At 30.7% G+C, this 12,393-nt stretch overlaps 1 protein-coding gene across 2 annotated transcripts; it reads left to right on the top strand.

The window, feature by feature from the left end:
* Window positions 1-1,258: 1,258 nt before the first annotated feature.
* LOC108691330 (protein MLP2) lies at window positions 1,259-12,351 on the top strand. 2 transcript variants are annotated; one of them, XM_018199025.1, is made up of 29 exons: window positions 1,259-1,664; window positions 3,317-3,415; window positions 3,490-3,573; window positions 3,756-3,913; window positions 4,051-4,142; window positions 4,371-4,457; window positions 5,029-5,194; window positions 5,357-5,582; window positions 6,645-6,798; window positions 6,952-7,081; window positions 7,165-7,395; window positions 7,467-7,640; window positions 7,779-7,939; window positions 8,036-8,318; window positions 8,386-8,500; window positions 8,606-8,720; window positions 8,802-8,924; window positions 9,116-9,466; window positions 9,667-9,837; window positions 9,928-10,083; window positions 10,167-10,274; window positions 10,380-10,655; window positions 10,774-10,828; window positions 10,907-11,048; window positions 11,117-11,225; window positions 11,440-11,549; window positions 11,638-11,779; window positions 11,859-11,962; window positions 12,075-12,351. In XM_018199025.1, exons 2-29 carry the CDS (start codon window positions 3,318-3,320, stop codon window positions 12,142-12,144), a joined length of 4,191 nt encoding a protein of 1,396 aa, XP_018054514.1. In that variant the 5' UTR covers window positions 1,259-1,664; window position 3,317; the 3' UTR covers window positions 12,145-12,351. The 2 variants fall into 2 exon arrangements, with proteins under 2 accessions (XP_018054514.1, XP_018054515.1); XM_018199026.1 differs by lacking the exon at window positions 4,371-4,457.
* The last annotated feature ends 42 nt before the right edge of the window (window positions 12,352-12,393 follow it).

Genomic DNA, 12,393 nt, shown 5'->3' with positions numbered 1-12,393 from the left:
CACACACACACACACACACACACACACACACAAAGAATTGAAATATAGATATATGAAAAAATTTAAATATTAAATTAAAAATTTTGAAATTTAAATATTTCTATAAAAAGATATAATAAATACAGTTATACTGTAAATAAAAATAACAGATATAAAAATTAATTATTCCAAAAATTCAAGATCTATATTAAAATGAAGTAAGTAATTTATCTTCATTTTTCATTGAAGAAATTATCCTTTTTATTAGACATTCCATAATCATGTTAAGGATTCTTGTTATTAGAATTATAGAAAAACAAAGCAATGTTTTTTTATACATAGGAATTAAAACATTTTTATATGAAAATGAGGAAAAATATATAAAAACTTGATATTTACAATTACACATTTCTATGAAAATAATATTAGGCAACATAAGCATAAATATAAAGTTTCAAAACTTCGAATTATTTACCTTGGAAAAAAGTTAAATTCTAATAATGTGCAATGCGTTTCTTAATGATTGATAAGAATAAATCATTTAACAAAGTTGGATAGATAACTTGATAATGCAAAATTAAAATATTGCGTTCGACAAGTTAATCGCTTATGATGTATTATAAATGTATTATATACACATAAATATATATTACGTTTATACAATTTTATACTGTGTGATGGAGATGGGTGAAATATTTGGTGTATTAATAAAAGTTAATAAAAATAATTAATCCTTTTTTTTTTAATACCTATCAATTTTATAATACATATTTCAATTTTTTCGCTATGCGTCTCTCGCATTCCGCATATTTATCACGAATGTTTATTTTATTCACCATAGCTTGTGATTAAATAATCTTTCTTAGATTAATATAATTTTCTTGATTAATATATTAACAAATTAGGTTTTAAGCACCTTAATTTTGCACAATCACAAAATGAAAAATGCATAAATATAATATAAACCTATCGCTATAAATCGCGTTCTTGACGAAGACGTTCGAAATATAAAGCTTTGAGGGAATATCCACTGTGACATTTTCTAATATAAAGATGAAAGATGCCTATCTCATGGATATAGTCATTTTTTAAGCTCGATCGCGCGATTTTACTTCCGTTCGTGCATTTGAGACAAAAATGAATGAAGACGAAGCTACTTTGCTTCGCGCATGCAACACTCAAGATGTCTTCGCGCTTCCCTATATTTATAGCTAGAGACAAATATACACCTTGGCGTAGGTCCAATCGCCCGTATACCCGCACACAGTCTACGGGAAAAACGGACAAACCCCGTAATAGCGGAGCTGTGTCAGTGCTATTAGTGACGTCGCGCGCAGTGTAGGAATCTCTAACGCGGACGCATATAAGAGAAGAAGAAAAAATAGAAAAAATGAGCGAGATTCGCGTATAGATACTATAGAGACAAATCGACTTCCGGAGAAAGACGAGATCGCGAGAAAAAACTACCCCCCCCTCCTCCCTCCCCCCTTTACGATGCGAGTGCTATTCGATTACGCGATTACGATGGGATTACCGTATTCATTCAGAATGGAAGAGACGACGAGCGCCGCGACGAATGCCCGTTTCTGACCGAGCAACGACCGATTGACTGACCGACAACAGCCTAGGATAAATTTAATTCACGTCGGCCCGCCGTGATTTGGATTAATATCGGTACCGATTAAGTGAGTAGCAGGCATATAAAAACCGATAGATTGCGTAAGAGATAAATCGTCGAGAGATAGACATCGCGATCAAATGGAGAACGCGAATAAATCTATCCCTCATGTTTCTTTAAGCTCCTCTGATTCCCGTTTTATGTAGGTAAAAGATAAGTAAAAAAAGGGAAAGAGACAGCGTGGCATTGAAATTTTATAAATAAACCGCCGCGCCGCGCCGGTGCGCATAGTTCTCCAAGTGCCATGCTTGTTACGCGTGTGTGCGTATGTATGTGTGCCTGTGCGTATTGTCAGAAATATGTATAATAAAGACGATAATGCAGCTCGTGAATGTTCGCTGATGACAAATTCACTGATAGAACTCAAGTTTTTCCTGGTGAAAATTTTTCTCAGAATTTTTCATTTTTTAGTTTTTTAGAACTTTTATATAATTTTTCGGAATTTCCCTATAATTTTATAACTTTCTCACATTTTTTTATACGCATTGGAACATTTCTCAGAAAATCTATTTTTTTCTCAAAATTGTTCATATATGTTAATTATAAATATCGTAAGATTTTTAAGATTTTTTTGTAAGTGTAATTTCTGATGAAATGTTACAAAATCTAAAAAAATTTTTAAATACTTTTTAAAAATTGTGGGATGAGAAATTCAGAATATTTTAGAATTCACTTGTATGAGAAGTTCTGAGAGAAGGTGTAACTTTCCGAATATTTCCGAAAATTTCTGAAAAATATTCCAATTCTTATAAATAATTTAAACAAGTTTTATTGTTCTTTTCTTTCTATTTTTTGGTTTCATGTGGATTATTAAATGTTCTTTACAGATTTCACGATCAAATGATTCATTAAATAGGAATTTAAATTTATACTCATGCAACAGTGACTTTGCTGACGTTATTAACAGCATAAGTAAAGGCATTCTGAAATGTATTATACTGGTTATAATTTTTTTTTCACTACAATTATGAATTTTTTTTTAAAGACAAGTTACTTGAAATTAAGTGATTAAACACACATAGTCTTTTTTTTATAGTTTTGCGAGCTTCTTTAAGTTCACCGATAATGATAAATTCATCGATAGATGTAAAATTGGCCAATAACTTTTTAACAATTTAATGAAATACAGGTTTCTTCTTCCAGACAAGTATATTTTGCACTGATTGATTTTAAATTTCCATCAAATTATCTGTTTTTTTTTTTTTCGTATTTATGAAAGGAGAAAATCATTATACAATTGTATAAAGTATACCAGCAATATCATGCAACTAAGAAAAAAATAAATTATGGAAATGTATAATTATGGAAATGTATATAATCACAAATTGAAAAAGATCTTGCAAAGTTAAAACGTGATTTCACTTTTATCTGTAATCTTTATGTAAATCTTTTCATGCTTTCTACATGAGTCTCTCTTTAAATTAAATAATATCAACAAATATATTTAGAAATTTGAAATATTATATTATCGATAATATTTTTAAATGGCAATATTTATGTTAGCTGTTTTGAGAATTTTAAAAAATCAATGTAAATATTATTTCCGTTAGAACGAACAATTGGATCTATCTTTGCTTTTTCAATTACACTTTATATAAATTTATTTTATTTCGAGATATTATAAGAAAATATAACTGGAAAAAAATAACTTGCACACAGGATGCACTCCATGTATTCATCTAAAAAAGGTGATCCTCTTTGCCCTTTGGGTTTCCACCCGCAGGTTCGATGGCCAACACGTTGCAAACGATGTTTTAGGTAATTATTTAAAGCAGAAGCTAAGAAACAATATACAAAATGCGCATTTCGAATTAATAATAATATCTCTTCAGAGATTACAAAGAGCATGGCGGCAGAAGAAATAGTCTCGGAGACATCACTTCTTCGTCCCCCAGTCTTTCCTCAGATTCTACACGGTAGGTCCTTTCGCCTACTAATTATAAATTGCATAAAATATCATTATTATAACACGCCTTTACTGTTAGCATAAGTTAATAAAATATCTGCAAAATAATATAGCAATAATGATACGTTAATTGTTTTGAAGAACTGTGAATATTATAGAAAAATTGATTGTTGTTGTGAATGAATTTTAAAGCGGACCCGAGAACAAAAGGATATGGTCTTCCGCTACGAATTTGGCGAAAGACGAAACCAAGAATGATCATTTGCAACCGCCGGCGTCAGCTGGATGGACATCGCTGATGGATCTTTCCGCTATAGATAAGAATCCAGAAGACGCTCCTAAATTAGAAAGTAATAAAAGCGAAGTACTGAGACAGATTAAACGTCAAATTAATATTGGAATTAATAATTAATGTCAGATCTTCTTTTTTTTCTCTTAAATCTTATCATCCTAATTTATGGTTGCATAAATCTACGTGGCGATGCAGATGTTAGAAAACCGGCGAAGCTTCAAATAAAAAATGTGATAAGCAACAGTAAGAGTGGCACTTCGGAAAACGACGTCGAATTTATTATTCAGGTATTCCTTCGTTAACTAACCCACTAGTGGCATGGAATGCTTTATGTCAAATAAAACATACACTGCATACAAACACGCACATACAAACGCTTATAAACGTCTTCTTTATACAAAGGCGCCTTGTAGTTGTATGTACAGCAGACGGTAGCATAGCGACATTCAATGATAAAAGAGTGAGAACAAATGTGAAATTCTCTTTTGCACTCTCATTTGTCAACACTACTTTAGGTAAGGAAATCACGATCAGCACCGTCAAAACAGGTGGTCCAGGACGGGCCGGATAATGTTATGGTAAAGAGAGAAGATATCAAGGAGGTGAGCCGATCGTCGCTTTCGATATAGCAAGGAAAATCTTGGGATTAATACTTGCGATTAATATCATATATATATCGCCCATCGTATCGTTGTGTGATGCCATTGTTTACGCATTTGATATACCAAATTCATAATGTCGTACATCGTGAATTATAAAGCATTTTCGCGATACTATACTTCAAAACTATCATTAAATGCATTTTGTCTAAATGTTAATTAACTTGTTCAGATATTAACTGTATGTAGATCGATGTTACGCCTGTATATGTATAATTTAAAGAAAAGTTCCTATCAAAAAGATTTTGATATTTGTCTTATATATGTATATATGATAATGCATCTATATATTATGAGTATTTGAATCTCTCAGATCTGACTTTTAGAAAAAATGTTGCATACATGCAACAATACATTTAAAAGTGTATTAAATTATTTAAGCGCAACATTATTTGTATAGTCACAATTTCTATGTTATTTACGAGTGTCAGAATTGAGAGGATTAAGCGAAGATTAAATATATGAACAGCGTATCTTGATGATAAGTGTCAATTAACATATTTACTCCTCACAGAATGAAATAGAAAAATTAAGATCTCAGTTAAATGATATGAGAGCAAGATGTGAGAAGGCAGAGAAAGAAAAAAGCGAAATATTACTGCGTCGATTGACGACCATGGAGACAATGTCGAACAAAACATCGACAAGCGAAGTGACAAAACTACAAAAGAAAAATGAAGGTATTAATTTTTGAAGTTTATAGAAAATGCAATAGAAAATTTTTATAAAAAAATTCTCTGTATTATATTATGCTCTTTCATCGCATTGTCATCACTTAAAGAATTTCTTTTAAATTCCTGTGTATATGTAATACGTAATGTAATATCACATGCGTGTTTTAGCACTTGTGCAAGAGAAAAATGTATTGTTAGCAAAGATAAGAAGTTTGGAAAAAGAAACAATTAGTAAACCGTACAGAGGTGAGAAGGACAAAACTCATGACGAATTACGTTCGAAACTGAAAGCCGCAGAAAATCTTTGCGAAAGTTTAATGGATGAAAATGAGGATATGAAAAAGGAAATCAGACAGTTAGAAGAAGAAATCTATGAGTTGCAAGATAATTTTAGGTACTATATTTTCTTGCATAAAGGATACTATGAAATATTCTATTATATTCTATTGAGATCCTGCAATAATATTATGCATGCTACTTACTTACTGTAGTTTTTCAAAAATATAACTCTTTATATAATTTTATGCTTAATAAAATTATATATGATAACATTTTGTCTTATATATTATTTATTTCAAATGGCTTTTTGTTTTAAAATTGATAACAACGGCAATTTTTGGTATAGTTATTAATATTATGAAGAAAAATTATAATTAAATATACTAATAGATTTATATCATTATTAAAAAATTTGCGAAATACGACTCGCCATTATTTATATAAAATAATTAATTCTATGACTTTTTAATATTGCATTTTTAATATTACATGTCTATCAAAATCAGTGTATCTCTGTTCCTTTCAATAAATTATTATTGCATTTCAATTTTTGCGAAAAAACTTTTTTATGTCTAAAAGATTTATTCAGGATCTTTACGCATATGGCAATGCAACACGTATGCGAAGTTAAACCGTTTTATATAAAAAAAACCTGAAAATCTGTTGTGTATGTCAGAAATCATAAGTTTCAAAAGAGATCACAATCTTTTGCAAAATGAGCTATATATGGATTGTTGCAGGACAATGATTTGGACAGATTTGAGAAGTATATATCCCTTCTTTAATACGGATGGCACTTGTTGAATCTTTATTTAACAACCGTGATCATATCCATAAAATAAAATCCATGAACTTTTTTATATATTTTCACTTTTATGGGATCACATTTACTTTTTGTGATTATATCCCCTCGGAAGAGAAGTCTAGCGGAGAGACTATGAGAAAATTCACGTTAAAATTTTATAAGATTTGAGAATTTTTTGAAAGAGATTAATACATGGAATATCATACCGCTTTTCCCTCGCAAATTTTGTGTAGAATTTCTTTCGTCGTAGAACGTCTTTATGAGGAACAGAGATACTCAAACGTGATAAAATCTGCGACAAATCTATAAATGGTTACATTGTGTCGCGATGCAATATGTGTTCTTTATACGGATATAATTTTCGCATATAAGGGATGAACAAGCAGATGAGTATACTCGTTTACGAAAAAGTTTGGAGCAATCGAACAAAAATTGCCGAATATTGTCATTCAAATTGCGAAAAGTAGAACGCAAAGCCGAAGAATTAGAAAATGATCGGTCAGCTTTAGAGAAGAAATATGAAGAGGTAAATGTATAATTACAAATAAAAAATTTCTTTCTTATTAAATTTTAATAGCATACAATATAGTCAAATAATTGTCGTTCTATATAATTCATATTCATTAAGTGCAAAATTATATTACATATTAAATCTTCCTATTTACTTATAATTTATTAGGTAAAAAAAACAGAAGAGATTTTGCAAAAAGTAAGCAGTGCATTCCAGAACAGAACGCAAAAGAAACCGACAGAATCCACAACAAAATTGCAACTTAAAAAGATGGTTGACGAAGTGGAGAAAGAAATAGGTTGATGAATGATCATTGTATTTTTATAAATTTCGTAAAAATCAAATATCTCATTTAAATTGTTAAAATTCTAATTGTTTTAGAGGACATGCTAAATATCTTTACCAATATTAAAAATGGACATAACGTTGACATACCGGATGTAAACTCGAAAGATAATAATACTGTACAGTATGATAAACTTGTAAAAGAATATGAATTGCTTAAAGAAAAATTTGAATCTGCTGTAAAAGAACTGACTAGCGAAAAAGAGAAGAAAAAAGTTCAGCCAAATGTAAAAGTAGAAGATACCAAAAATGTGGATTTACAAAATGGTAGAAAAGACACGAATTCTGCATTAACAACAGTAAGATTAGACATACTTAAATTGTAAATCTTGTTACAGTGAAGAGAAAGTTGGACGAAGTAGTTACTTTACGAGAAGCTGAAAGAAAAGCCTGGGATAAAGAAAAACTGGCACTTTCAGAAGAAAAGGAGAAATTGAAATCTAAATTATTATCGCTATCATCCGAAAAATTAAAAATTTATAACGAGGTTGTACAACTAAAGAAAGATCTCGGTAAAACTTGCGCTTTATATTTAATATAATTTTAAAATTACAATTTTTTAACTAATCTTGCATATTTTTAATATATATCCAAATATTATTAGAAAATTATATTGATAAATATATAATACGACTTTCATTATATTACAGAAACAGCTAAAACGTCAGAAAAAGATACAGCAACGATGGAGACAACGATAAATGAAATAACAGAAAAACTTTCGCTGGAACAAGAAAAGTGTAAAAGGCTACAAGATGATTTGTCATCGTACACCGAAAGGGAATTAAAAATGTCGCAATCGATAACATCTGTAAATATCATTTTTATTCTAGCAAGAAACACATTATTTACTGAATAAATTAATAATCTATCTTGCGATTCATATTATTTCTTTCGATTAAAATAGGTTGAACAGATGAAAGCTAAGCTTGATTTTGAGGTAAAACGTTTGAAAAAGGAATTAGAAAGTACAAAGTCTACGACATCAACGAAGATCACCGATCTAACTGCAGAGCTTACAGAAGTTAAGCAAGAGAGAGAGAAATTAACATCGCAACTTAATAGCGAGAGAAAAACGAAGGAAACCGAAGTAGCAGTACTTAAGAAAAAAATAACTTCCTTAGAAAAAGCTGGGCAAAATACAAAACGCATGAACGAGATGAAAGAAACTTACGATGAAAAAATATTAAGTACAGTATTGCAAGATACAATTTATTTCTCAAATGTATTATGGATTTAACGTGACAAAATTTTCAGATCTCGAGAATGAGATTAAGAAACATCAACACGAGCAAGAAACTCTTACGAAACAATATCAAGAGCTTACGAATTCAAAGCTGCAGATTGAAAGGGAGAATGAATCTTTGAATAGGTAAACAGCAATTCGACACTAACGGTGTGAGGAGTAAGAATTCATTGCCAACAATATTAAATGCCTGATATAACTTTCTTCATTTAATCTTACGTTTTATTATAGCAAATGTTCGGAACATAAGAGAGACTTAAAAAATATACAAACCGAACTTGAAGAGTTGCGTAATTTGATAAGAACGAAAGAGAGTGAGTGGCGATTAGAGAAATCTGCTCTTGAGGTATAGAGATTTCATCATACAATTATTAGAAATTTCAATTTGAAAAATCTTATTACCATTAAGTTATACTCGTATTTTTAGGGTCAAATTCGTGATACTCAATTGCCGAACAAAGTTATTGTAGAAGAGTTAAACGACGAAATTAATACATTGAAGAAAGAGAATGCCACTTTATTGGAACGATTGGAGGATGTAAGAAAGATAGTAAGTAATATCTATTATTTATGTTTAATTTTGCTGTTCCGAGATATACCAAACATCAATGTTTATTATCTACTTGTTTGGTTTATACATTATCTTGACTAATTTCCAAATTTATTTAAATATTTTATATTATTAAATATTTAATATTATTCTCATGTAAAAAATATAATTTTGATTATTTTAATTTACAGAATGACGATTTGTCTACAAAACTGAAAGATTATCAGGCAGTTTCCAAGATTCATCAAGCATTGACACCTGACACCACAGCATTGGAGTCAGAAATTCGAAAATTAAAGAATGCTTTGACAAACACAGAGAAGGCTAAAAAGGCAGATCTGGCGCAGTGTAAAATGCGCTATGAGCATAGAATTACGGCGATCAACGATGAGATACAGGCAATCCAGAATCAATTATCACGATACAAGCGCGAACGTGATACTTACAAGCATATGTTAGAAGGCGCGCAAAAAACTATAGGCGAGCTAAAATCTACGAGACAAGGTAGACTCTCTAATGCATCTTCGGGAAAATCCGATGAGGTAAATTATTATAATAATATATTTTCAAATGGCTTTGATACTATTACATCAATATATTTTTAAATCTATTTTAAATCAATTTTAAAGATTTTGAAGATTTTAACAAATCATCTTTGGAAATATTTTCAAACTGTGTTTTATCCTTTTTTTACTATTAATTCTTTTTCTATTAGGAAAAATATATTTTCCTGTTATTATAGGATGAAGAATCATCGAAAGCTAACATCTTAGTTCTAGAAAAACAAATCAGTTGTATGGAAGACGAACTTTCTGAGACAAAACTAGAAGCTTCCAGACTAAAGGCTGAATTAGTTTCGGAAAAATCAGCTAGTCACGTTAAAGTCTCTGAATTGCAATCCCGAATTAACGAGGCAATTATAAATTAGATTTATTGGTGATAAAACAGTAAATAATACATTTCCAAATATATATATATCATTATTGATTCATTATGATTGTAGTTGGAAGAGGAACGATTGCTCACCAGCGGACGCTCGAAGATTCCAGGATTGAAAGTGCGTATGGAGTTGGCTTGGCAAAAAGAGAGAGAAGAACATCAAAGATTACTGCAAGAAACGGCAACGTTAGCGCGAGATCTGCGACAAACATTATTCGAGGTATTGATTAGTAATTTAGTATATAAATAAGATGACATAGTCAATTAAGACTTTTTACAACTTTACGAGCGTTATTTTTGCAGATAGAAAGAGAACGTAGCAAAGAACGGCTTGAAAACAAAAGGAGACAGGATCAGTTAAAGAAAGTGTTTGACGAAGAGAAGGATGAAAATAAGAAAAAATTATCGGAGGTATTTAATTATTAAATATTTGTATAAGTGTGCTCTGAAAATATAATCGTTGAAAGATTGATAATTTTCTTTTTTTCATTCATAAATCGTATCAATCAATTTTAGTTGCAATGCGACCTACTTGAGCTGCGGGACGCACATGCGAAGTTAAGAACGAGCAACGAAAAAATGAGACGTGAAAAAGAGCGGCACGAGAAGGAGAGGCAAGAACTCAAAGAAGTTATATTAAATAAATGCAAATTGGAGCAAACTGAATTGCGGAACATTAATATTCTTATGCAACAAGTACAAGATTTGTTACAGCTATTTCCTGAATTAAATACCGTAACGGAGAACGGAAAATCTGATATATACACGCCAACACCACCGAGACGATTGAAGGTATAAAAAATAAGTATCTATTCATATATAATAGGTTATGAAACATGTTACTTATTAACATATAATCCAAAATTACAAATGCTTTAAAAACTTTTTAAAAATGTATAATTATTCGTAGGGACCAAAATCCAGGGAGTCATCACCAATGTTAGAGACAAAAAGCGATGTCAAAGGTATTTTGAAATAAAGACTTAATTAATTTTTGTACATATAAATAATTTACTGTTAATGTTGTTTTAAACCGTTTGTAGCTGTAACTCCAATACTTGGCGAAAGAACAGAAAAATTAGAATATACTATTAAAAAATTAATGAGCGTGGCGAAAGAACTTAAGGAATCAAAGAAGACGACAGATGAAACGAACGCAATGCGGTTGAAGAAATTGGGGAAGAGGTGAGCGATTTATAATCAGTCTAATTTCTTGCCAAACTATTCAGAATATGAAAAATATTATGTTTTAGAGCAACATCAGTAGAAAGTGATCCAGGAAAAGGAGTGGTGTTAAATCGCGGTAAACCACGTTTGAAAAGAAAGAGTCTTTCTTTGGAACAAACGTCTGGGCACCAGGAGGTAAAGAGGATGTTTATTATATAGAAAATTTCTCTGTGAAATATAAGAAATAATTTTCTGAGATAAGATTTTATGCCAAATGTTTACTTCTCTTGTTCTCTGTATGAAATTCGATCTCAAAAAGATATAATTTTTACAATCTGAAAATATTATAAGAAAGAATTATAATATTTTCTTCTTTTCTAAATCGCTAATTTTTGTGTATAAAAAATAGTCTGCAGGAATTTGGGGCACGGATAGCAACTTGTCGAGCATGCAATCATTAGAGGGATCAGAAGTCGAATCTCGCGGAACTAGTCGACAGAGAGATTCCAGTGTAGATAGGTATCGAAATATTATTCGTAACATTACATGATTTTGAAATATACACAATACCGGTAATGTAAATATATTTGATAATTATTATATTTAGTCGCCTTTCCGGAGGGTCGACAAAGAGCGAAATGTTAGATCGGGACAAGAAATACGGCAAGGGCATAATACGAAAATTAACACATAAGTTAACTAAATCGTCTAGCGTCGATGACCCGAACATGACCGACTACTCGCTTCAGGCAAGAAGATATTTAAATATTCGAAATTATTTTTACGCAAATAGAACATTATTTATTAAAATGATCGAATACTTGACAGACATCTGGTTCTGAAACCAGCATCAACGAAACCCTTAAGTTGGAAAAGAAGAATCTAAAGAAGAAATTAACAGCCATGTTCAAAAGAGGTTCAAGAAGCAGCAGGTACACCAAAAAATTGCAAATTATTTAATATGCATAAAAATAGACAAAAGAATTTATTATTTAAAAAATTCAAATATAACAATGTTTAATAAAAGTTATGATATCTTTTCAGCGTAGAGAAAAAAACTGGAACCGGCAATTCCAGCAGACCTGCTTCAAGAAATTCCATGACATCGAATTAATAATCCCACATCTTGTTAAGAAACTTGATATTTTGACTAGACGTCACGATTACTTCTCCAACGAGAGAGAGAGAGAGAGAGAGAGAGAGAGAGAGAGAGAGAGAGAGAGAGAGAGAGAGAAATATTACATTCTATGATACTGTAATAAAAAGGCGGACTGCTCAAAACTCATATTTAGATATATCGGGATGATTTTAATAGAAAAATGCACGTACATATGTATTCTCGTATGTCCATAGTGTCTTAAAT

The sequence above is a fragment of the Atta colombica genome, unplaced genomic scaffold, assembly GCF_001594045.1.
Source record: "Atta colombica isolate Treedump-2 unplaced genomic scaffold, Acol1.0 scaffold45, whole genome shotgun sequence".
Classification (NCBI taxonomy): Eukaryota; Metazoa; Arthropoda; class Insecta; order Hymenoptera; family Formicidae; genus Atta; species Atta colombica.
Note: the sequence above shows the minus strand (reverse complement) of the source record. Positions and strands in the feature narration are given on the sequence as shown.